Source organism: Eublepharis macularius, chromosome 9 (genome assembly GCF_028583425.1).
Source record: "Eublepharis macularius isolate TG4126 chromosome 9, MPM_Emac_v1.0, whole genome shotgun sequence".
NCBI classification, from domain to species: domain Eukaryota; kingdom Metazoa; phylum Chordata; class Lepidosauria; order Squamata; family Eublepharidae; genus Eublepharis; species Eublepharis macularius.
Genome location: NC_072798.1, coordinates 59,144,402 through 59,169,330, shown reverse-complemented (window position 1 = coordinate 59,169,330; position 24,929 = coordinate 59,144,402). Strand labels below are relative to the sequence as shown.

Genomic DNA, 24,929 nt, shown 5'->3' with positions numbered 1-24,929 from the left:
TGCTTTTTGTGGTAATAGGTTTTTTTTAGTGCCTGTTCCGGCCCGTTCTATGGTGGTCCAGACTCTTTTGGCAGGGAAACAGTTAATAAAAGCATGCTAGTTCAGTGTTTTCATGTTTAAAATTTTGTTCTGCATTGTCTGTAATGCTTCCCACTGTTTTTTGTGGTACTGGCATTTCTTTAGTGCCCGTTCCGGCCCATGCTGTGGTGTTCTGGGAGCATTTTGGCAGGGACAGGGCTAATAACCACGTGCCAGTTCAGAGTTTTCATTTCTAAAATACTGCTCTGGAGTGTCTTTAACACATTCCACTTTTTTTTGTAGTTCCGCTATCTGTTTAATGCCCGCCTTTACCCCATCCCTAAATGAAGTTCTCTGAACTAACGGCCATCCCCACATCCTTTCCATAGCGTATCAGTGAATCTGTTCAGAATCTATTGTCAACCAATCGTATCGGGAGACCCCAATGCTGATGTGGTGATAGACGAGGGAAGAAGGAAAAAAACTTTCTTCATACCATGCCTAATTGTACAAACGGAGATCATGTTTCCCTCTAACCATCTTTCTTTCCCCGAACGGGAGGAAGGTTTAGATGTTCCTTTTTACGAAAGATACCACAATCCCTTGATCGTTTTGATTACTCCTCTTAGCACCCTTTCCCACACTACAATAGTCTTTTTGGAGCGGGGGGACACTGTGACTTGGTTGACGGAGTAGGCGGCGATATAATTCGAAAATACGTTAAAAGTACAGAAACGTGCATAAATAGAACGAATGAATTTTTTCCCGTGAAATAACATGAGTAAAATCAGTCGACGGGGATCTGCAACCACTGGCTGAGGGGAGAGAGGACCGTGTGAGCCCCCTCGGAGGAAGGACGGTCAGCATGCCACCCGGCCACAGAGAGCCGAACTTCCGCCGCTCCTCCAAGCCGCCCCTCCCCAGGCCGGCTAGAGCTGGCCCTCCGCTCCCCCCAGCGTTGCGAGAGGTCGCGAAGGAGCGCGTTACCCAGCATGCAGCGGGCGGCGCGTTCGCACCAAGATGGCGGCGCCTCTGGATGAGTACGAGAAAGAAGCGGGCTGCGTCCCTATCCTGCACCCTGAGGTGAGGCCCTTCTTGCTTCCCGGTCTCTTCTTGCAGCCCCGTTAGGGGAGGGAGGGAGGGACCGGGAAGGTGCTGGGCGGGGACTGGAGGAAGGCACCGGCAGCCGTTGCCACCTCCGCCCTTGGCACTCCCTTCTCGGGGCGGGGGTGGAGGTTGGCCCGGAGGCACGGGGAGGGTACGCGGCACAGAATGTGCTTGCCGGGTTATGGGAAGGGAAGATGAGGTAGGGGACGCTGTTTCCTGGTGTCCTGTACTGTGAAAAACGAGCTGCGAGCGTTGCTTCTGTCAAGCCCTCTCCCCGCCCCTTCTTTATGTTCCCAGGAAAGGGTATGTTTGTTTCTGTATGTATGGGGTTGAGGCCCAGCCTGGCCTGCCCCTGTGCCTTTGCTTAACCCTCCCCACGAGTGAAGGACCCTGAATGCCCTGTGTTCACTCGGACAGGGATACTGACAACCTTGTCGGTTGGCATCCTTGTCGCTCTTTTCTACGCCTTCAGCTGACTGATCCTGAGACTCAACCCTCTAGGGAAGTGACACACGTGCCTCTTAAGTGCCCTCACTCACTCACTCACTCACTCACTGCCTGAATCCTTAGTACAGCAGGAGCACGAAGTTGCACAGTTTATGGAACCCCAGGGCTACTTTATAGATTGAGTGTTTTGTAGATTGCAGTTGCCTGCCTGCTAGGTGAAACGGTTCCTGGAATTCAAAAGCTCTCAAATTGTGGGGTGTGAACAAGTTGGGGCCTAATATGGCTTACATGTTGGTTCAGTATTTGCTTAGAAATTAATGGACATCCCTAGTAGACCACACTTCCTTGAATGGTTGAATTAAATTGCAGACTTTGCCCAGTTTCATAAATTATGGTTTTCCAGCAGTTGCTAACTGTACTTGTTGCAAAAAGTGCCTGTTCTTTTTATCCTCAACACACTTAGTATTCATATTTTTATGTGAGGAAGAATGGTATTGATGACATCTATTGGATGAGGTTCTCACTTATCAAGCACCCCCTGCTTTCTTCATGGATTGCCAATGGGAAAAGATTTACTGCATTTCAATGACTCCCCCCCCCCACATAAAGTTGACAGCATTGATGCATGGCTGCTAAAATTTTAAAACAATCCTGCCCTCTAAAGACTTGCTCCAGTGTTTCCAGCACCTTGAAGGCAAGTAATATCTCACTTCTGCCCAGAAACGGTAACTCTACCCTTTCAATAGAGTGGGGTTACCGTACCATTCACCCCATATAGATAGTGCTAGTAAAGAGGGAGAATCTGGAAAACAGCTTTGTTGAGTTGACTTTGAAACTCTGGTTGATTTTAGTCATCAGAATATAAAAACTGCCCCCCATACATTTAGCAGTTATTTGAAGAATATAGTACATACTGTGCAGGACAATGTCTGTATATTTTTAATTGTCATTCACCAAGTAGGAGCATGTTTTGATTTATTTATGGGGTGAGGGGAATCTGTCATTGAAAGGCGTGCCAAATAATCAGGGTGCTTGGCTTTTATTTTGTTTCAGGATTTTTTTTTTGACTGAGCAGATGGTATTTTTCTCATAGACGCATCTTAAGCTTTTGTCTGAGACAGTACCTTAAATTAGTAATGTTTATCCTTTTATAGCCCTCTCTGTGAAAATAATGCAATTAAACTTTAAACAAAATATTGTGGAAAAAGTATAATAGTGGCAAGAATTCAAAAGGTTAGGGCAGAAAAGATAGCATGTATTTGGTCTTGTTGCTGCCTGCAAAGATAATGCTTATGAAGATGTATGTGGAAAATAAAAAAAATGTATAAACATAAACTCCTAATTGGTCAATGATTTTACTTTACCTAAGGTGATCAATAAATATGTTTGCATTAGAAACATACAATCATTGACTGAAAGGTTGTAACTGAGTTTGCCGAGGGACTGCACTTAATTTTATTGCTTAGCCCTAGAATCTTTGAATTTGTGGTCTTCATACCAGAACTCAGTCTTGGAAAATGAGTTAGTAATAAAGAGTTATGTATGTGTACAGAATGTCTTGACCTGGATAGCCCAGGCAAATCAGATCTTGGGAGCTAAGTGGGGTTGGTCTTGTTTAGTAAATAGATGGGAAACCTCTAAAGAAGACCAGGGTTGCTACGCAGAGGCAGGCAATGGCAAACCATTTCTGTTAATCTCTTGCTTTGAAAACCCCAGCAGGGGTTGTCATAAGTCAACTATAACTTGATGGAGCTGTCCACCACCAACATGTGTGCAGAATGCATTTCCCTTACTATTAAGTACTGTAGTTTAATTCCATACATTTGGGATTAGTCGTAGCCCTTTCAGGTCACATGATAATAAAAATGAAATGTCAACACTTTTACATGTACATAGTCTCACTAATCCTTAATATAACAGTGCAAAGAGAGACACTATTATTACCAACGTACCAGAGATTGGGAGTCTCTCTACACAAGACGTCTTACATGGGGATGTTCAAGTGAAAGATCTCACACTTGTTCTCCCATTGTGGATTACATGTATTGCTAGGGAGACAGGGTACACTTGTATATAAGACCACACAGAAAGTAAGGGCCAAGCTATGAGTGACAAATGACACTTGAATGGCAAGTGGATTGAGTGGAGGGCAAGTGAACAGGGAGAAATACACTTGCCGTTCAAGTGTCATTTGTCACTTGTAGCTTGGCCCTCAGTCACTTGAGTGTCTCCGTGTAAGATGTCTTGTGTAGAGAGACTCTGGGATGGCTGAGGACGGCTAACAGTTATGGTGCAGTCCTAATCGGAGTTACACCCTCATAAAGACCACTGGCTCCAATGGACTTAGAAGTGTGTAACTGCTTAGGATTTTGCTGTTAATAGTATGTCAGAGGCCTTGCAATGAATAAATAGCTTTGCTGACTTCTAGCTCATTTACTGGGTCACTGTGACCAAACAACATACTACATTTGCCACATGATCACCATGGGGCCTTGCAACCTTATGACAGCTGTGAGTTCCCTGTGAGAATTCAATTCAAAAGTACTACAGGGTACCCATTCCCAACCTGAAACAGCCCTGGGGGTGTTATTTGCCCTATCAGGAGGACTGCACATGCATGAATGCTTGTATATACAGCTATCCCACAGGGCAAATAATTCCCCAAAGGCCATTTCTGGTCAAGATAATGGCACAGGGGAGATTGCAGCCCTGCTTCCTCTAGTACCAGGGTTTGGATCTGAATTGGGCCCATGTGGTGCTTCTGAATTTTAATTCTAACATGGATCTCACAGCTGGCATCCTGCTGTAAGTTCCTATGGTATTTAAAATGTGTAGTTTTGCCCTGTGTTACACCTGTGCTACATGGAATGTAGCATCCATGCAGATTAAGGTTTCAGCACTTCACTTTTAAGAAATTAAACACTTCCTAAAACCTAACAATTTGCTGTAAGAGTTGGGGACAAATTCTGGGTATTTGTTGGAAAATGGGAGATGGTTGGAGTTTCTGTGCCAGGTTGTTATGATATGACCCTCTTTATTTTTCAATTAGATTTTGCCTTTAACCCTCTTCTTACACCCTCTGAGTAGATTACTGCCACCAGGAACTATATTCCAAAATATTTAATTTAAATTTCCCCTTTAATAACATGCCCAAGTATCAGGTTCCTTCATGGTACTATGTGGCCCTGAGGAAAGGAATGGGATATAGGAATAACATATACTCTGGGATGAAAAAAAACACACAAACTTTTATCTTTACTAGAAGCGTATTGGTTTCATACTATTACTTAAGCTTGATGGTTTCAAAGATAGTTTTCAGTTCTTAAAGTTTCTTTACATAGGCTCAGTCACACAGATATACATAAACTTTCTCTCTCGGGTGCGCACACAGTTTGCCTGCTTCAGATAGATCAATCATTCACTCAGATGTACAGAGACTTCCTCTCAGGTGCACATACAGTTTGCCAGTCTAAACCAGATTCAATATTTCTCTCAGAAATGCATAGACACCCTAGGCTGCAGCACACAGCTTGCCTGTCTAAACCAAAAAGCCTCTTTTCTCTCTGCTCAGTAACTAAAAACAGCAGTTCACTCCTCCCACACTCTCAGTCATCAACCAATCATCTCACTCACTCATCCTGCACTTTCACCTCCCATTCATTATCTGTACTACACCAAGCATTTAAAGACACACACACTTAAAATCATTACACAGGTCTTCTAGTTTTTTATCAAATTTGTGACATTGCAAGGGTCTGGTAATAATTTTGAACTTCCCTTCTCTCAAGATCTTTTAATCCTTTAAAAGCAAGCAGAACAAAATTGAGCAACTCCTTAAGTCACCAACATGTAATATTTAACTAATTATTATGCAAGTTCATATGTACAGATTTTTTTAAAAAGTGTTTCAGTTAACTGGGTATGTGGTAAACCAGTTGTGGAAATGATCAGTGTCTTTCTTTATCAGCAAAATGTCAGGCCTGTTTTAAGGAATCACTGCAAAAATGGGAAATGCAGTCTCCAAGTCTCCTGTCCTGTCTGTTTAGAGTCAATGATGAATCTTTACTGAATCCCTTAGATTAAAGCAATAGGATCAGCAGTGGGCCTGATCAAAGCTAGTGAGGCACCTTCCTGGGGAGGTAAATTTGTGCCTCCAACTCCTATATTAGAAGAAATGTCAGACCTTTTTATTTCAACTGTCCATTGGTTAGTGATCTAGAAATGTAAAAATTCCACAAATTTTGAAACCATGGGGGAAAACTGTTAGGGGGAGGGAATGGAAATTTTGGGAAAAACAGAAAGAGATGCAATACTTACTTTCCTATCTTGTATCACTATTTTAACAACATAAAATGCATATTTTATAACTTAGTATATAAAATTGTACTACTCGGCATATTTATGGAATTTAGAAGTATGAATGTCTTAGTATTCTAAAGCTAAACTGAAAATATACCCAGTGTTTAAGAAAGAATTGCAAATGGTTGCGCCTAATACTACCTTAGCACGTGTATCTTCATTTTTGCCATCTGAAAGCTAGGTAAATAAACATTGAAATTAAAAATTCTAGTAAAGAAAAGGAAGTGTATTATTTAGACAAACTGTCTTATACAGTAACAATAGAACTACCAGCATAGTTGTATATCAACTTAAACTTTATAACATTCAAAATACTAAATTTGTGAATAATGTATTATCAAACACATAGTATAATAATTGTTGCCTAAATTAATGACATTGCAACAATAAAGATAAACATATCCTTGAAAACATGTTACATCTAGAGTGTACATAAGAATTATATAATGCCGCGGATTGTTTTAAATAAGGAATTTTAAACTACACATTCTGATCAAATAAAACCTTGTCTTAAAAAGCATTTCACTCATTCCAAATGTATTTATACAAATGGAGAATCGTCCACTTCCACTTCTCCTACTTCTCCTTCATATTTTATAACTGCTTAGTTACTTTCTCTTATCTTTTATTCCCCTGCCATATCTGAACCCTTAATATATATGTGTGTGTGTTCATGCGTCGTACGTGCATACATGCTAGGAGGGATGACAGTGAACAGGATTAGCGCTTCTCCTTCCTCAAATGCCTTGAACTGCCAGTTTAGGCAGTAGCAATTTTTTTTGTCCTTGCAGAAAGCTAATGTTAATTGAAAAGTAATTATAATTGATGATATAGTGTTTTCCTTACATACTCAGACTATTCCACATCTGAGTTACCTTTGCAGCTCCGCTTATCCATGAAGCTCTGTGGTTGATCTTGTGCTAGTCACTAACTCTTAGCCTAACCTAATCATAAACAGGTTGAAAAAGAGGCTGGTATTATGGGCAAAAGATTGTGGCTAGACAAAGGTCATCCTGTGAATTCATGGCCCAGCTGAGATTTAAACTAGAATTTCCAGCTCATACTGTTTAACTATTACATTATTCTGTATATAATATGATGTCATAATAACACACACAGAGATAAATTTAGAGGCAATTTTTGTTAGATTTTGTATGCCAAGACAATACAAAGTATTGGCTTCATCTCATAAATATTTAAATATTTTGCTTCTTAGTTTTTCAACGCCTTTTCAAAGTGGTTATGAGATGTTTATGTAAGATTTAAAATGTTCAGGAACTGGTTAGTGCAAACCTTGATAAATTTTCTTTAGCTCTATGAGCCAGCCCAAATATATACGAGTCAATTTTGTTTTTCAGCTTTTGGATTTTGTACTTTATGATATTTTCTCATTATTGGTACCACAAAACCTAATCCTAAATACTTCACTGTTTCTTGTAACTTTATTAATGCTGCGATGAAATTGTTGTAGTATATAAGTAAATGTGGGGTAACTCTGGTTGTTATCACTGCAAAAACCCCAAACCTCTAACCCAGGGATCTTTAATAAGAGCTGCTTCTGAGTAAATATTTCAAGCTACTCCCCCTCCTACCTGTCACAGAAATAGAACATGTAGGGGAGCGCACACACACAAAAATTGGTAAAGCCGGACTGGGAATACTGATCCAGAGAGAAAAATTTAGTATTCCCTGAATACCAAATTAATTCTTAATTTGGTTTGGTAAATAGCAGAAATTTGGTAAAATTTGGCCATTGTTTCCTATGAGAAACTAAATCCAGAGGCTATCCAGTGGGTTGAGTGGAGTGTGTGCAGTTTTCTACCAGTCTTCACTAAATTTTCAGGGAACCTATTCCTGGCTGCCCTCTAAAGTCCTCCCCAAGTTTCATAAAGATTGGACCCAGGGGCCCAGTTTTATGGGCCCTTAAAGAAGGTGCCCCAGCCACTCTCCATTATTCCATAAGGGGAAAACTATTTGGGGGCTATCCAGGGGTCTGGAGTGGCATTTTTCAAGAACATTTCACCAAATTTACAAGGGATCGACTCCTTTTTATGAAGGGTTTTATATAATAAAAACCAAAAAAGACAAAACATAAAAATATAATTACACAAAAACTAGCCAAATAAAGAAATCAGCAAGCAAATTACAATAACCGTACAAATAGAACAAAAATATGCATAGAAAGAAAAGAAAAACTATATAAACTAAACATTGAAGCCATGTTTTTATTTTCCGGGTTAAATTGATCCTGTATTTTCATATGTATATTAACATTTTTGTCTTCTGTTTATTGATCTTAAATCCCGCTCCTGTACCGAATTCAGCTTAATCATTAACGTTTTAGTTCCCTTTAGGGGGATCTTCCAGAACCAACACCAGATCATCAGCAAAGGCTCTTAACTTATGTCTCTTTTTTGACCTTTATCCTTCCAATTCTTTCATCTTGTCTTATATCACTATTTATACTTCAAGAACAAGTATGAACAACTTGGGTGACAGTGGGCAGTCTTGTCTTGTACCTCTTTGTATTTCAAATGGTTTAGTCAACTCTCCATTTACAATTATTTGTGGAGTCTGAGATGTATAAATCGATTTTACCCACTTTATAATTTCCCCCCAAAATCCATATCCTCCAAAACTTTAACAAAAGTTTCCAGTTTAAATTGCCAAAAGCCTTCTCTGCATCTAAGAAAATCAACACTGCTTGTTTTTCATTATGTTTTTCCAAATACTCCAAAATGTCCAGTAGTGTTCTGACATTGTCCCTCAGGTGTCTTTTAGGTTGAAATCCACTTTGATCTTCATCAATAATATGCTGAAGGATTACTTTTAGTCTTCCAGCTAATATTTTTGTCATTATTTAATAGTGATATTGGCCTATAATTTCTTGTCAGAGTCTGATCTTGATCCTCTTTTAGCAATAGTGCTATATTGGTCTCTTTCCATGCCTCAGGCGTCTTCAGGACCAGGTGCCCCTACCTGCTTAATCTTTTTAATAGCATTCAACACTTATTGCAAGGGAACTACTCCTGACCTACTCCTGACCTCCCTCTAAATTCTGTCAGCCCCAAAGAAGGTGCCCCCAGCCTTTAGAGGACAATTTTCTTGAAAAATGCCTCCCCCAGCCCCCTAGATAGCCCCCAGATAGTTTGTCCCACAGGGAATAATGGAGAGAGCGCCTCTGGGATCCAGTCTTCATGAAACTTGGGGTAGGGGTCTTTTGAAGACTGTCAGAAGTAAGTTCTCTTAAAATTGGTGGAGTTTGATTGAAAAATGACCTCCCCTACCCTCTGTGGTAAAAGGGCAGGAACTGCTGTTACTTTGCAGAAAAAGAGCAAAAAAACAGCCCAGCCTGTATTACTGAATTTTACTGAATTAATTTGGTAAAACTGAATTCAGTATTCCTGAATCGGTATTCATTATTTTGATCTGGAATACCCGGATTTTACCGACTCAGCTAAAATTCCTTTTTAATTCCAAATACCAAATCAAACTGCTCTTCCCTAAGAACATGTACTAGAAATGGGGCTATCAGCTAAGCAGCTGATATATGTTGGAGACCCCTATTCTAAACCTAACCTAACTTCTTGCAAGTTATTCATACTTTCATTGTTGCTTTTAAAATCTCAGTTAAATTAAATACTGGAGCCTATATAGAAAGTGACTCATTAAGGAATTCATCTACCACCATTAAATGGTGGAAAGTTAACATATAAACAAGCAATGACAACAAACATACTCTAATATGAAATGAAAAACAAACTGTACTTCTACTGAGGATAACTGAGAGACACTAAAATAAAAAATAAAATTGTGAGTTTCTTGGTTTGGGTAACCACTAAGAATGGGACAGATATATCACATAAGTAAGCACTTGTAAAACTTATTGAAATCAGTGAGATTTAAAAATGTGTGTTATGTTGTATTATATCCAATGTTTAGAAAGCTGTTGATATGCCTCTACAGTAATGCATTCTATATGAACAAATCTTGCTAACCGTTTGTACTAAATCTGTATATTGTTGTTTTTCCAGTAAACAGTGAAGATGCTTTGAAATTGTAGAAATAATTGGAATGTTTCAGTTATTTCAAAGGAAAATTCATACTAAATCCAACAGAGCATGTTATAGACCTCATTGTAAGACATGAAATAGTGGTGAAAATGGCCAAAATGTGTTACTTCTCCGCTGTTGTTGCATCAACCAGTTTATGGCAATCCCAATTGTTTAAGGTATCTCAGCATCTACTATATTTAGATTTCGTAAACTGGAGAGTTTACTGTCTCAGGATCAGGAAATTAATTATGAATCATTTTGATCCAGTTACCATGATGGATTTGACAGGATCCTGCTCTGTGAAGGCTACCACTTGGGCTTTGGATCCTTGTCCACCCTGGTTGCTGAACTCATCTAAGTACCATGTAAATGAGGCAGTCACCAGCGCAGGCACTGTTGCAAACCCTCGTCTAACTCAGGTTTGGGCTGACTTTCCTCTACCCTGAGGTAAAATGTCTCCTCTCCCTGCATATGAAGCTGAATACTGGGCTGGGAAGCCTTTAGTAGCGTGGTTGAGGTTTAGCTTCAACTTTCTTTCTTGTCCCACCCTTAAGGAACATAAAAATGGTATGGTTACCCAGCCAGGTCTAAGTAGGGGAAAGATCAGGGGTTTCCCTTATAAAGAAACTGGCACAGGAGGCTTATGGAGATTCAAAATGAAACAGATGTATTTACAAGTAGATAAAATAAGGCATGTAGGTAGGTGTTTAAAACTGAAGTAACTTAGATAGTTTTGAACTGAACATTTCACTGGTATAAGGCACAAAACACTTGGTATAGTTCTTAAGTTGCTGGCTTGTATGAGAGATATTGGTGTTATCAGACTTAAAGATGTTAAAGTGAGTTCTTTCTGAGGTTGGCACTCCTTCACAAGTTAGGTGCTTCAAGTTTAACAACTACACAGCACAACTTCCCCTTTTCTGCAGACCTCAGGATAATCCACTGAATCCAAAACCCTTTTAAGATACTGGGCAGGAGTTATTGTCATGCCCCAGCTACAACCCTGTTCCTTGTGCTAAAGGGGAGACTCCTTTCTACCCACTTCCTTGGCTACAATTCCCAGATCTCTGGTGTCTGCACAGAAGTTAGTGCTGTCTGTCCCACTTTAGTCCAAGGACTAAAAGTTCTTCATACATGCTATGATTTCTCTTGTACGGGTACACCTTCCCTTTACTTCCTCACACAGAGGACTCTCTGGCTAACCCTCTCTGGTCAGAAGCCAGGCTCCAACTCCCCTCTTCAGTTTTCTCCAACTGTCAATCCCTCAACATTCCATTACCAACTGCCATTTCAGGCTAGCCACAAGGGGGGACATGTCAATCATCCTCCCCTCTTTGCTGCCCGGCAATCCCAGCATTTGAAGCTGAGTCCATCACAGCACCTTCTCTTGGCCACTCAAAAAAGCATTTATTCATCCTCTACTCAAACAGCCATCCCTACAGAAAAATGATGTGGCCAATTACAGCCCTGTCTCTACTTTGCCCTTCTGGGGATTTTAATTGAGAAAGCAGCGGTGGACCAACTCCAGGCTATCTTGGATAACTCATGTGTTCTGGACTGTTCTCATTTTGACTTCATGCCAGGTTGTGGAACCAAGGTGGCTCAGATGGCTTTAGTTGATGATCTCTAACTGAATGTTGACAAAGTCTACACCTCCTAATCGCTCCTACTAGATTTATCTACTGCTTTTTGACAGAAATAAGTATCAGAGAATATGATTTAGATTGGCTTAAATTGTTCCTTACTGACTGGATTCAAAGGGTTGCTGGAATCTAGTAATCATCAATTTGGGATTTGTTCTATGAGGTTTCACAGAGTGCAGTCTTATCCCCCATGCTGTTCAATCTCTATGTAAAGTCTACAGCATTATTGCTGTAGAAGCAAATTAATGTAGCCACAAAAAATGCTTTCTACTTACTTTAGCCTGGAAGATGGCCCTATACCAGGAAGGTTCACACACTTTCCCACAAACTGTAAAACAACTGTTTAGGAGGGCATTTTTATAAATATACATACTGATAATATGCATTATCAGTATTATCTTTTGCTGTGTATTTTTTGTCTTGATCATACTGCATTGTATTTCTACTTATGTAATACCATGTCTTCCATTGTTTAACATGTCATGTTTAATACTTGTGCCTTGTTTCAGTTTTCTGCAATCCTAGTCTTGTTATATTATTTATTAGATGTCTCCTTATCTTATTGATTGTATTGACTTACATTATGTAATCTGACTTGATACTCGGTGACAAAGGCAGACAATTAATTAACACTTAATTTAAAATTTAGAATGTGTTTAAAAAATCAGGTTGACATTGAAAGTAGACTCTGCAGTCCAATGAAATCAGAGGGGGAAATTTTCCTACTGATTTTTAAAAGGAAAGTATTCCATCCTTTACAAATCAAAGCCAGCTAATCAGAGTGGTCCAGTTTGTGATTTATTTATTTATGTATAAGCAATGACTTATTCCTCACCAGCTGTGCATAAAATCAAATGATCTTTCTGACCTCCAAATAATGTGAGATTAAGGGCTCTGATCCTGCATCTGTGTCCCTTTGTTATGTAAAAACTGTGTGAGCATATTAGAGAGTGGGTGGGATTAATCAGTTAAATAATTGACATTTGCTGAATGAAGTTCTGCCATTGTTGTGTTTCAGCTTGAGAATATTTTTGAATGGTTAGAACAATATTCTTTGTGCTATTTGCAGTGAAATCCTAAGCAGTTACACCAGTCTAAGACCATTGATTTCAGTGGATTTAGACTAGCGTAACTCTGCTTAGGATTTCACTGTAGGTTTACTAAAGTTGTTTGATATTATAGTTGCCCCATTTCTACACTTATATTTTTTTTAGTTGATTGTCTTTCTTGAAAGGACAAAACATTCCAACAAATATAAGATTAGAGCTTGTTGCTTTTGTCTATGCATTCTTTCTCAGAAGTTGCAGAGTAAATCATATCAACCACTCTATTATGATGGTGTTTTGGATGGTTTCTTTGGAGATACTGTGTGTTACTTATGACCCTTTCTTTCTCTTGAGTAGATTTTGCCTTTAATCTTTCTCTTACACCCTCTGGGTAGATTACTGCCACCAGGAATATTATATTCCAAGATATTTTATTTAAATTTCCCCTTTAGCAATGTGCCCAGGGGTCAGGCTTTTCGTGGTACTATGTGGCCCTGAGGAAAGGAATGGGATATAGGAATGACAAATACTCTGGGATATTAAAAAAAAAGCAAAATAAACTTTTATTTTTATAAGAAGCTTATTGGTTTCATATTATTTCTTAAGCTTGATGATTTCAAAAGAAGTTCTCAATTCTTAAAGTTACTTTACTTAAACTCAGTCACACAGATCTTTTCTCAGGTGCACATACAGTTTGCCTGCTTTCTCCTGACTGAATGCTCAGGCTACCACATAGGTTATATTCCTCTCAGACAACATACGCAAGTTCAGGCTGCACACAGCTTGCCTGCTTTTGATATTAATTTCTCAGTTACAAGTAAGATCTTTTCTCAGGCGCACACACAATTTGCCTGCTTTCCCCTGACTGAATGTTCTTTCACATACACACAGTTTAGGTTTCCACATAGGTCATATTTCTCTTAGACATCATTAACAAGCTCAGGCTGCACACAGCTTGCCTGCTAAAACTAGACTCAATATTTTTCACAAAAATGCTTAAAATTACTCAGGCTGCACACAGCTTGCCTCTCTTGCCCTGACTGAATCTTTTTCTCTCCCTCAGTTTAAAACTGCATTCACTCCGCCCACACTCTCAGTCATCAACCAATCATCTCACTCACTCATCCCTCTCTTTCACCCCCACTCTTCGTCTATACCACACCAAGAGTTTAAAGACACATACACACATTTACTTAAAATCATTACACTGTGTTTTTAAATTCATGGGTGGGTTTTTTTTAATATAGAGAATTTCTTCTCTAGTGATATAACTAAGAGTGGCTTTGTGTGTGTCTGCAAGGGACTACCTATGGTTAAGGTATATATTTCTGCAAAACTGGGTGGAACTCCAAGATTGCAGTAAAATATGGAAAATTAAAAGGAAGTTGTGGGGCTACCCACCCCCAAAGTGCCCTCTGTGCATGTGCAGATGGCATTGGAAAAAAACTTTCAGGTGGTATTTTGGGTAGTCAGAGCAGCCCAAAATGGTTCCTGAAAAGTGGAGATAAGTTTGTGGAAGGGGAACAAGAAGCAGGTAATTTGGGGTGGGAAAGAGGTGTGGGGACAAGGGAAAGAGACATTGTGGTAGCTATGTGAGGGTGAGCCTATAAGAAAGTAAACAGCAAGTAAATGATATGAGAAGTCACATGGAGTAAAAAGTGGCTTCCAGTTGGGTTCAAGGGGCAGGGAAGGAAAAAAGATTCCGAGGGTGGGTGGCCAAGGAGGAGGAAGTAGTGGAGGCAAGAAGGATCAGGAAGACAGCTAAAGAAACTGAGGGATGAGAGCGATTAACAGGGAAAATGGAGTGTGTGCGTGCGTGCATCAGGAGGAGGACTCAGTAAGCAGGAGTGAAGAAGAAAGTAGAGCCAAAGACAAGAAAGGAAAGCAAAGTCAGGTCAATGGAGAGAAAGCATAAGGTGAGGGCAGACAGGAATCTATAGGTAGAAAGTAAGATCGGGTAGGCAATTAAGCAAGATGTCTGGGGATGGCGCCCCAGCCCTCTGCGAGCTCCACCCCCCCCCCCACGGCCTGCACCAGCACCCAGTTGGAGCAGGACAGCCACGGCAGGGCCACTGGGCTGGGCAGGAGCACTGTGGCGGCGGGCTGTAAGGCAGCACTCTCTGTGGCTTCATCTCCTGATGACTGTAGGCACCCCGACAGTGGTGACAGTACAGGGAGGCAGCAGAAGCGGTAGAAGAGACAGCGGCCTCAGGTGGAGATGGCTCGAGAAGGCGTGGTCTGCTGTGGAGGCCAGCCCATCCCACCCAACACCAGGGAAGGGGATGGGGCCAGAAGCTGGCCCAGAGCACGGCACAAGTGGCGCCACCAGTAAGGTCCACCCCCAGGGGAATGAGACGAGGTGACGGGGCCTCGGAGGTCAGGCGACTCCGGCATTGACGCCAGCCCAGAGCAGGGTGGCAGAAGCCCACTCATTGACTGGCCTGGGATGAGGTGGGTCTGACAGGTGTGGCCACAGTTGGCACAGGTGGTGGGACTTTTGCTGGGTGTGGGTGGATGGGAGAGGGGCTGGAGTTGGCCCTAGGGGAGGAAGAGGATATAAGGAGGTCTCAGACTCCTGACCTGGGAGGAGAAAAAGAGGACTGGCCCTGATGCTAAGGGTGGCCTCTCAAGTGGGGCAAAGCTTCCCAGGGGCACACCACCCCAAATATGCACCTGCTGTTCTCACAGGAGGAGCCCTCCAGTATCCTTGGCGGGAATGGGAGCTGAGGTCTGAGCAGGCAGCCTGAGTCTAGGTCAGGGCGCCACAGCAGAAGGGCGTGTGATGCAGAGGGCAGAGCTGGAGTGTGACACAAGAGAACAATAGGGAGAAAAGATTAAGATGATGTGGGGGAAGGCGTGAACATGTCAGAAGGAAAGGAAATAAAACCAGAGCAGACAGAAGGAAGATGTTCAGACAAGAAGAGCAAGAGGACAGGAATTGGGGGGGGGAGTAAAATGGGATCCCCCATTGAATCTTTACAATCGCCGGCTTATACAAATTAATTTATGACAAAAGGGCAGCCATCAAAATATTCTAAACAGATTTGCTGCCAAGTATGTGAGCAAATTTAAAGTAGATTATTGTCATCTTTTTATAATAACAGAACCAGCTTATCTTATTCTATGACATTGCAGTGGTAATGTTCTGCACCTATTATCAAAACCATTGGCTCTGTAATGGGTTTCTAATACATTGCACTTGTAAATAGTTTAAATTACAGTACATAGCAAGACTTTGGAGCAAAAATATGGCAGTTCCAGATTAATCCTCACAAAGGAGCGGCATTGACACATTTAGGGTAAGGGAAATAATGTTCTGTTGCCATACACTGCATCGGCTTCAGTATTTACATTATACCAGTCCAGGAGCAGGGGGAGTAGAGAGACGGATGAGACGATAATAAATTGCCATGTGCTGTATCATTTGGCTACTCCTCCATTTCCATCACAAAGATCAGCTTGTTAAGAAGAACTTGGAGTGTCAGAAGTTAATTTCTCCTCTGAATCTTTTCATTAGAGAGAACCTGAGGATCCAGCAAATTTTCTTCCCTATGCAATGCTAGTCCTCTTAAAGTGTTAGCCTGTAAGTATCTGTCTAGGTAATGTTCAGATAATCAAATTTATGGGTTTTAATATGTATATTATGTCTCTGTCCTGTCCCTGAAAGGTAGAATTAAGAATGCGCAGCAAAAAAAAAAAGTTTTATTTGGATCTGAATATCAAGAATGCCATAAATATTCAGCATTTCTGATATTTAGGTCAGATTCACTATTCTGATATGATTTTATTCTTGAATCCTAAATATATTTGGCCATTATTCCGTATGAGGGAAACTGTTGGGGGGGCTGAGGTGCATTTTTCAAACAAATGCTACCAAAATTGCAGAGAACCTGGTCTACTTAAGAACCGCCCCCCCCCCCCAAGTTTGAAGAAGATTGGATCCCAGAAAACAATTCTGTGGGCCCTTGAACCAAGTGCCCCCAGCCACTCTCCGTTCTTTCCTATGGGGGAAGAAATTCTAAGGCTTTCCCAGGGTAAAGAAACCTTAACCAAAAATATACAGAGGCAACCGTGGCTGAAATCCAATCCCAATGCAAGCTGAATCAACAATGCATTACAGATCCAATGTCAAACCAGAGAATCCTACCAGAACCAAACTGAAGCAAGAGACACTTTTGCAAACCCAACAGAACCAGTGTTACTTACAGAAGCTAGGCAGAACGCAGGGCCAACATGGGAACACCACAGAACAGAAGTAAGTACCAACATATTAACCATAGAGCAGCAGAACCACCAACCTGTCACAAGGCAATGGCAAGCAAATGCAGTTGTTGTAACCCTCTCCCAAGGAAGGCCTCAGAAAGTGAGAGGGAGGGGTAATTTTGGGTAACCCAAGTTTTTCTCTCTGCAGTCTATTATTCACTGGCTCAGAGGAGCATTGAGAGAGAGCTGCAGAAGCTGCTCTTCATCACTCGCCCTCCTGTGACTTTCCACTCTTGCAAAGAAGAAAGCTAACAGTACAGAATAACAGCCCAGCAGCATTTACTAACTTCATTTTGGGTATTTCTGTGGGCTTGTTTCTGTTTAAATTTAACATTAGCATATATGTGGTGTCAGATTCTCTCCCTAACAACTCTGAATTTTCCTGTTCCAGTGGCAAGAGAACAGCATTTTTGGTGTTGCCTTTCTTAATTTTCTGCACAGAATTGTGCCAGGGTCCAAGAAGTGTGCTGGTTGGGTTAGTGGTTGTTTGGGTGATGGGTAGATTCCAAGGTGGTGTATGTATTTTATAGTGTGCCAACTGGATAAAGTTGACACATTAACTGGAAAATCCTTCTGATTTTCCGCCTAAGTTTAACTTTGGGAAAAGTGCTTTTTCCCACCTCCCAACACAGACTGACAAGATACAGATACAAGGTGTGTTCAGTTCAATCACTCTCAAAGTCCAGAGTTGGGAAACTGAAGAGTGGCAAATCGACCTTCAGAAAGACCAGCTGCTCCACTCTCCAGGGAAGCAGGCAAGTGTGATTAGAGTTGACCGTGTTTCTCATATGGGAGAAGACATGCTTGCTCTGCATGCTGGTTGGAGGGCATGAGAGGAGCCTCTGAGCCATGCAAGAGAGGTCAGACCACCTCTTTCTTGGCCCAGTAGCTCAAAGTAGAAGTCGTACACAATTCTTAGGGTTTTGAAAGGTAGTCCCTGACTATTGCCTCTGCTGAATCCAGGCTCAAATGTCTCATGTTCCCAGAGGGGTCGAGCACCTCCATGATGGCAACAAACTTCATGGATATCTTAGGAGGGGCCACAGCGGGACCCTGCCATGAAGAAGAAGTGCAGGAAACAGCAGAACTGGTCTCCCTCTCCTTCCCATCTCCTGGCAGGGTGGCCCTCCTTGACCAGCATAGGCTGTACCTGCTAACAGAGTTCATCACCCAAAGTTGTGAGCATCCTGGCCCACTCAGCAGTGCTGTCCTTGATACATGGGTTGCACATGGTCACCAACATGTACAACTTGTTCTTATAGATTGCAGCCTGGACTTAATGCCTGGTTGCAGCCTTCTCACGAGCATGCACACTTTTGAAACAAAGTCTGCATTTGCTGTGCCTGGGTCCAGAAAGGAGGCCATCTTTCTCTGAAGCATCTGGATCAGAAGAATGATCATGCCCAGGGGTGCTGGGTCAGACAAGACTGTGATGGTGAAGTCCTTAAAGGGTCTAAGGACCTCTACTATCTGTGAGATGGTCAGCCAGTCCTTTTGGCTGAATTGAATCTCCTCCCAGTTTCGCTCATGAGAATCACATAGTGAGGGTGGAGTTCCAGCAAGTGATAACATTGCTGATAAGGCAATGCTCTGGCATGCCTGCCAGGACCTGCTTCTGGTGCAGTTGGTGCAGCTTTCACACTGCTCGTGAAGTGACCCTTGATACGCCAGCATCTCATGATGAGACACTGTCACTCATCAGTCACAGCATCTAAGTCCTCAAAGGAATCAAGACCCAGTGCATCCTCACCATAAGGTGAAGTTTGTCAGCCACACAATGAATGGGCTTGAGGTCCACTTTCACAGCCTCTGCCCAGATGTCTTTGCCGCCATCAGTTACTGTGTCTCCCATGGTGATGTTCCTGCCTATGCACTGCACTAACTCTTTCTCGATGATGGCACAGATGTCTGCCATGTGTGCCTCATTGATAGCCTCAGCATGGAGGAAAACCTTGTGGTAGCTGGCCCAGCAGCCCTTCATCTGACCCTGCCTGACACTGGTTGTCACACTTCCACCCAGAAGGTTGTCAGGTTGCCACCAGTTTGCAGTCAGTGAGAGGTACGCCTGCTGTGACTGAAGGCAGGTGCAGATCTCTAGTGTGAAGTGCACACTTCTCCCAGCAGTACAGGATAACTGTACCTTCACATACTCCTGGCAACCCCATAAAGGAAGGGCTCCATGGTCCTGCTCAGCATGTGAACATGTGAGAGCTTAGACCAATTGGTAAAGATCTACAAATGTCTGCTTCACAATGTAACTCCCACATAATAAATCACACAACCCAACAGAACCAAACTGAAGCACAGGAATGAAATTCCCTCAGAACCAAAGCGAAGCAAGGGGACCAGCATCACATCAGAGAATCATATCCAATCCGCCCAATCCAAACTGAAGCAAGGAACACTGTTGACACTTAGCCCATCAGAACTAGTGTCATTCGATTCGGTTTCGTTTTCTCAGCCATGCCGGACGCTCCTCTCGGCTGGTCCGGGAGGAAACGACCGGGCACCCTGACCGGGCGGCTGATCCGTAAGGATTAGCCCCCAGGACTCCCAGGGAGGGAGCCAGGGTCCGGGACGCGGCGGGAAGAACTCCCCGAAATCAATGCGGGGGGGGGGAATTGCCCGTTTGTCCCTATGGAGGCCGGCAGATGTGCGCGGCGCCTCGAGTGCCGCCGGGCAACGAGAAACGGCAAGTAAAAGAAACAGGCGGAAGCCTGTAAACAAGCGAATCCCTTCTGTTCTACAAGCGTTTGTGAAGGAGAGGTTGATCTGAAGAAGACTCGCTCTTCCCCTTCGTGGAGTTCCAGAATTTTGTTGGCGCCCCCCCCCCCCAAAATGGCAGCAAAGAAGCAAAGTCCCGCTCTCGGTAAGTCAATCTCGGCCACCTTGCAGAAAGGGGAGTCGCTCGAAGAGTTGGTGCGCAGGGCGGTGGTGGAAGCCATAAAACCCTTTGTTGACAAGCTGAACGAAACTGATCAAAGGGTGGGCTTAATTGAAAGCGAGGTGAAAACCATTAAGGCAGCAGCGGGGGGGGCAGAAAAGTCTGCTCTGGAAAGTGCGTCACTTGTGAAGGCTACAAAAAAGGAGCTGAAGTTGGTGGAGAACCAACTGATCGGGCTACAGGTGGAACGAACGCAGACAATTTTGCGTCTCCAAAACGTGAAAGAGGAGGAAAATGAGGATCTGTGGGATTTGGTCTCGGAACTACTGGCGACACCCGCGAGGACGACTAAAGAAGAGGTTAAAAGCGCCATTTTGGAGGTCCGTCGGGCTTCTTCAAAATATGCAACAAAGCGACAGTTGCCTCGTGAGATCATTATTGACTTTTCAACTAAAAAGATTCGGGACACCATCCTATATAACTCATACAATGCGGATTTGGACTTTATGGGTTTGAAAGTCAAGATTTTGAAGGACGTTCCATTTCTAGTCCGGAAACGGCGTTTTAAATATAAAAAGTTTGCAGCTCTTCTGAGGGACCATGGAATAAAGTACAAATGGTTATTCCCGGAAGGAATATGGTTCAGATATAAAGATCAGGCCTATAAGATATTATCAGAAGATCAACTAAAGGATTTTGAGAATAAAAACCCAGAACTCTGCTGCACCAAGAACGAAGAAAAGGAGGAGCCGGAGGGGGGGGGGAGGAGGAGAGCATCGCAACAGCAGTTGCACAGAGAGAATTGCGTCCGGGACCTAGAAGGGGGAGGAAAGTTTAATCAGAATTTGAAATGTTTATTTTCTGTATGATTAACCACTCCATCATTATTCTATGGAGCTATTCTTGTATTATGACAGTATGAAGGGAAACATTGAAGTGTAGTGTTTAGTGTTTGTAGTTCATTCCCCCCCCCCTTTTTCTTTTTCCACTCCCCTTTGTCCTTTCCCTCTCCCCTTTCCTTGTGATAGTCTGGTGTAGTGTTTTGTAGTTATGAAAAATAAAAAAATTTATAAAAAAAAAAAAAAAGAACTAGTGTCATTCACAGCAGCCAGGCAGTGGATTCAGCCATTGGGGAAACACCACAGAACAAAACGAAACAGTACCCAGCCACAAGCACAAGGCATTCCCTAGCTTCAGTTTGCTTCTATTGGCTAAGTTGCAAGAGTGTCCCTTTCTTCAATTTGGTTTGGGTGGAATGGATGTGATTCTATCATGTTGGGCTTTCTCTGGGATGAGCTCATCTTCCACTTGGGAGTGTGCCTTGGCCTTGGCAGGCTTGCCTTGGTGTGTTTGTGCAATGGGAGTCAGCTGTGACTTCCTCCCATAGGAACCAATGGCATGACTGGGGGCACCTTATTCAGGGGCCCATAGAATTGGCCCCTGGTGTCCAATATTCCTGAAACTTGGGGAGTCTTTAGAGGACAGTCTTTAGAAGAGTCAGTTCCCTGAAAATTTGGTGGAGTTTGTTTGAAAAATGCCATCCCTCAGCCCATTGGATAGTTCCTGGAATGATTTTCCCATAGGAAACAATGGCCAATTTTTTTGGAAATAGCCGAACTGAATTAGAGAATCAATCCAGAATTTAGGGAATTCTGAACTTTTTCTCAGATTTGGTTAAATAAATGGATTTACTGAATTTTTTTTGGTGCACACCCCTATTTTGGAATATAGGCTTGAGAATCTTGGATTAATAAGATTTCAGATAGTTTGTAATGATTCTCCATTTTTTCACGTATCTTCTGAATGCTGGTAAATTGTAATGTACTTTAAGGTGAGTGGTTACTGATTATTCACCCTGAATATTGTTATATTTTTTTTTACAAACCAGGGTTTCTGAACTAAGGCTGTTTGAATTCAATCGTGTTAATTTTTTTAAACCTGCATTGCACCTTCAGAGATGATTAGCAATAGCAACTTCAAAGAATCATGGTTAAGTTGCTTTGTACTTTAGCCTCTGGCCAGGCTGATAATAAGATTGTGCTTTTCCTGTTGCTTCCTATCAGCCCATCTAATTGAGCTTTCAGTCCTGTTTATAAAAGTGTAGCCCCGCTTACTTGAAAGTAATCTCAGTTCTGGCAGTGTAGTAATCTACATAAAATGCATAATCTCTTCTAAGAACAGGTTAACGCCTAAAAGATGTTAACTATAGTATTCCAGACAAGTGACTATTCCCAACTAAATAAAACAGAAGTCCATTAGCACCTTCAAGACTAACAACATTTATTCCATATAAGCTTTCGTGAGTCAGTTTGACAGAATGTATTCTATAAAACAAGTTGGGAGCAATGAGGACTCACAAGGAAGGGAAATCTCATTCTTCCCCACCAGGTTGATCCTAGACTGAACTTAACCTTGATTAAAGTAGTGGAACTATTCAATGGTTGTTTACTGCTTTGACTGTTGAGAGGGGCCAGTGTGTTCTTTCCCCTCTTCTCTTAAAGAGCTCAGAGCCTGGATCACAGGTACATACTTTCCCAGAACAGTAGCAGTCCCTGAAAATCATCTGCTTAGGGGACCCTCATAAATCAAATGCACGGAAGCAAAGGGAGCCGCAGTAAGGAGAAACCAGATGAAGCACCCACCTCCATGTGCAAGTTGAGAGCTTGTAGGATTAAAGCCAGTGTGTTTAAAATAGTATTGCCTCTTTTATGCATGTTGTTTGTTTTTTACAGTTCTGTAACTCAGCTAAATCTAAGCCTATTTCCTGTCGGTTGTCAACGTTTGTAGATTGCTTCTATATATATTGTTTGTTTACTGTCTCTTGTTGCTAGTGCCACAGCTACTTAAATATTAATGGCTAAAACTGAGATTCTTTACTGAAATAAATAGAGGTATGCACAAATATTTTTAGCTTAAAATAACTGCTTCCCAAGTGCTGTTTTTTCTAAGAAGTTTTAAAATTAATCTGAATATTTTTGCCTGACATCAGTTACTTATATTTTATAGGAAATAAAGCCCCCAGCCCATTATAACCATGGATACAGTGACACTCTTGGGCGCAAAAGTCACATTGATGATTATAGCACATGGGATATTGTCAAAGCTACACAGTAAGTAGATTTATTTGGTGCAAATTGTTGTTCCGTATTAACAATATATGGAAACATCTCATGATTGTTCATTGCGGGGCAGTTTGGAGAAAATCAATAGTAGTTCTGGACTGATGAATTCTTTAAAAAACAAAATGTTGGTTGATTGATTGATTGATTTAGGAGTGAAAATGCAGATATGAAAACAGATGTACAAGTACCGCGAACTTAAAAGGGGAGAGGAGGCTTTAAATAATGATACTGAATCAGTTGCTGGCTCTGCCTGCCCTCAATAGCGTTGGGACCAGCCTTTTTACTGCCAGTTACTAGGGGCCTCACAAGATGTGGCAAGAAAAAATAATGTGGTCACCAGAAACCTGTCCTGAAACACAATAACCTGTTCCCCTGCTTGACTTCAGGAGCTAAAGTCAAGCAGGGGAAGAGACGATAAATGCTGGCACTTTGGATATATGAAAACTTTGTCCTCATTTACTTGATAGGCTTGTATTTTCACTGAGTGTTTGCAAGTTGAAAAGATCATCAGAAGTTTCCAAGTGTGCTGCTACCTCTAGATAATGAATTGTCATAGTGCTAGTATTTTATGAACAGAATGTGAATTTGTATTTAAATTACTGGCAGAAGAAGAGTTACAGTAGTAGAAACTCAGTTTTCTACCAAAATGTATCATTGGTGGGGAGACTGATAATGAAATTTACAAGTTGAATCAAGTAATCAGAAGGCTTCTTTGGATGATATGAAAGAATGGTCAAAATAGTTTTCCGTTGCAAATAAATACAAGGCTGAGAACAAAAATGGTGCACTGTTAAAGAACTTAAGTGAAAGGGAATTTATTCAAAGTACTCTGCGTTTTAATTTTATCTCCCCTGTGAGCCAATGACTTTACACAAATGAAGACACCAAAGGCAAAGAAAAAGAAATTGTTGATATTCCCTCCTTGTAGGGCCGACGTGACCTCAGCTTCTCTCAGCTTAATCTGAGAGAATCAATTTGCCCATCAAGGCAGATTTTGCCTCCTGTGTAGGTGGTCAGCTTCAATAGAGCTCATCCATAGGTCTTTAGGCAAGGGGTCCTCAAGAAAAATCCTTTTACATTAAGTTATTCTAATAATGTAAACGGCTTTTCCTTTTTGATTTTACTTCTTTCTTGTATTTCAAATTACGATTTATTGCTCTGTAATGTAACAGCATTTATAACTGGTGTGTTAAAAATGCTGAACGCTATTACTCTGAAGCCTGCTATTACTCTTAGTGAGTAAATAGAATGAATTCTAAATAAATCTGCCTAAAGTAATTGCTTATGTTTTGGGAATGTAATTAATTATTTGGATGAATTACAAAAAACTAAAACTCGTAGTATGAAATAGTAAACATAATTGTAAAATGAGCAGAAAATCCCAGACTAATGGTTATAAGCTGTAAAAGTTATTAAAATACTGTGCTGCAGGAAGTGGAATCCACACGGAGTCTCTCTCTTTCCCTTCCCAGACTTTGGCTTCATTGTAAGTTTTTGCTTAACAAAATTACGGTCAATAGCTTCAGAAGCCCTAATATTAGAATGAAAAAATATCAAATTTACAAATGGTATTGATGGGACAACACTGAATAGTTTCATCACAACATTCTGTAGAGAAAGATGGTACTCTGTTTTTTTCTGACAGTTAAATTTGATAACTGGTGAGAACTATACATAGTGTGAAAATGAGCACCATCTAATGGTCTAAACAAGCATAGCTACACTTGTAATACCAGGCCAGTTCCAATGTGTGTCTTCTGGAAAGGGAGAAAATTGATGATGCGGTTCAAAAAGTTTAGCAAATTTTCTATAAAGTTCTGTTGTGTGTGTGTACGTGCATGCGCGCGTGCCTGCATGTGTTTTAAATGGTGCACAGCAAGCATACGCATTTTACTCAGAAAGGAAATTGACTTTCTCTAAGCAGTTAAAGATATGGTATGGAGTCATACAAGACTTTTCTATAATAATTCAGCATGCTTAGAGTA

At 41.5% G+C, this 24,929-nt stretch overlaps 1 protein-coding gene across 1 annotated transcript in view; it reads left to right on the top strand.

The window, feature by feature from the left end:
• Positions 1 to 1,021: 1,021 nt before the first annotated feature.
• The window catches only part of ZDHHC17 (zinc finger DHHC-type palmitoyltransferase 17), a 91,705-nt gene continuing 67,797 nt past the window's right edge, over positions 1,022 to 24,929 (top strand). Inside the window, exons 1-2 of the mRNA XM_054988684.1 lie at positions 1,022 to 1,101; positions 22,829 to 22,932. Of these exons, the coding sequence (XP_054844659.1) occupies positions 1,039 to 1,101; positions 22,829 to 22,932 (167 nt within the window). The 5' untranslated portion in view covers positions 1,022 to 1,038. The remainder of the gene's footprint in view (positions 1,102 to 22,828; positions 22,933 to 24,929) is intronic.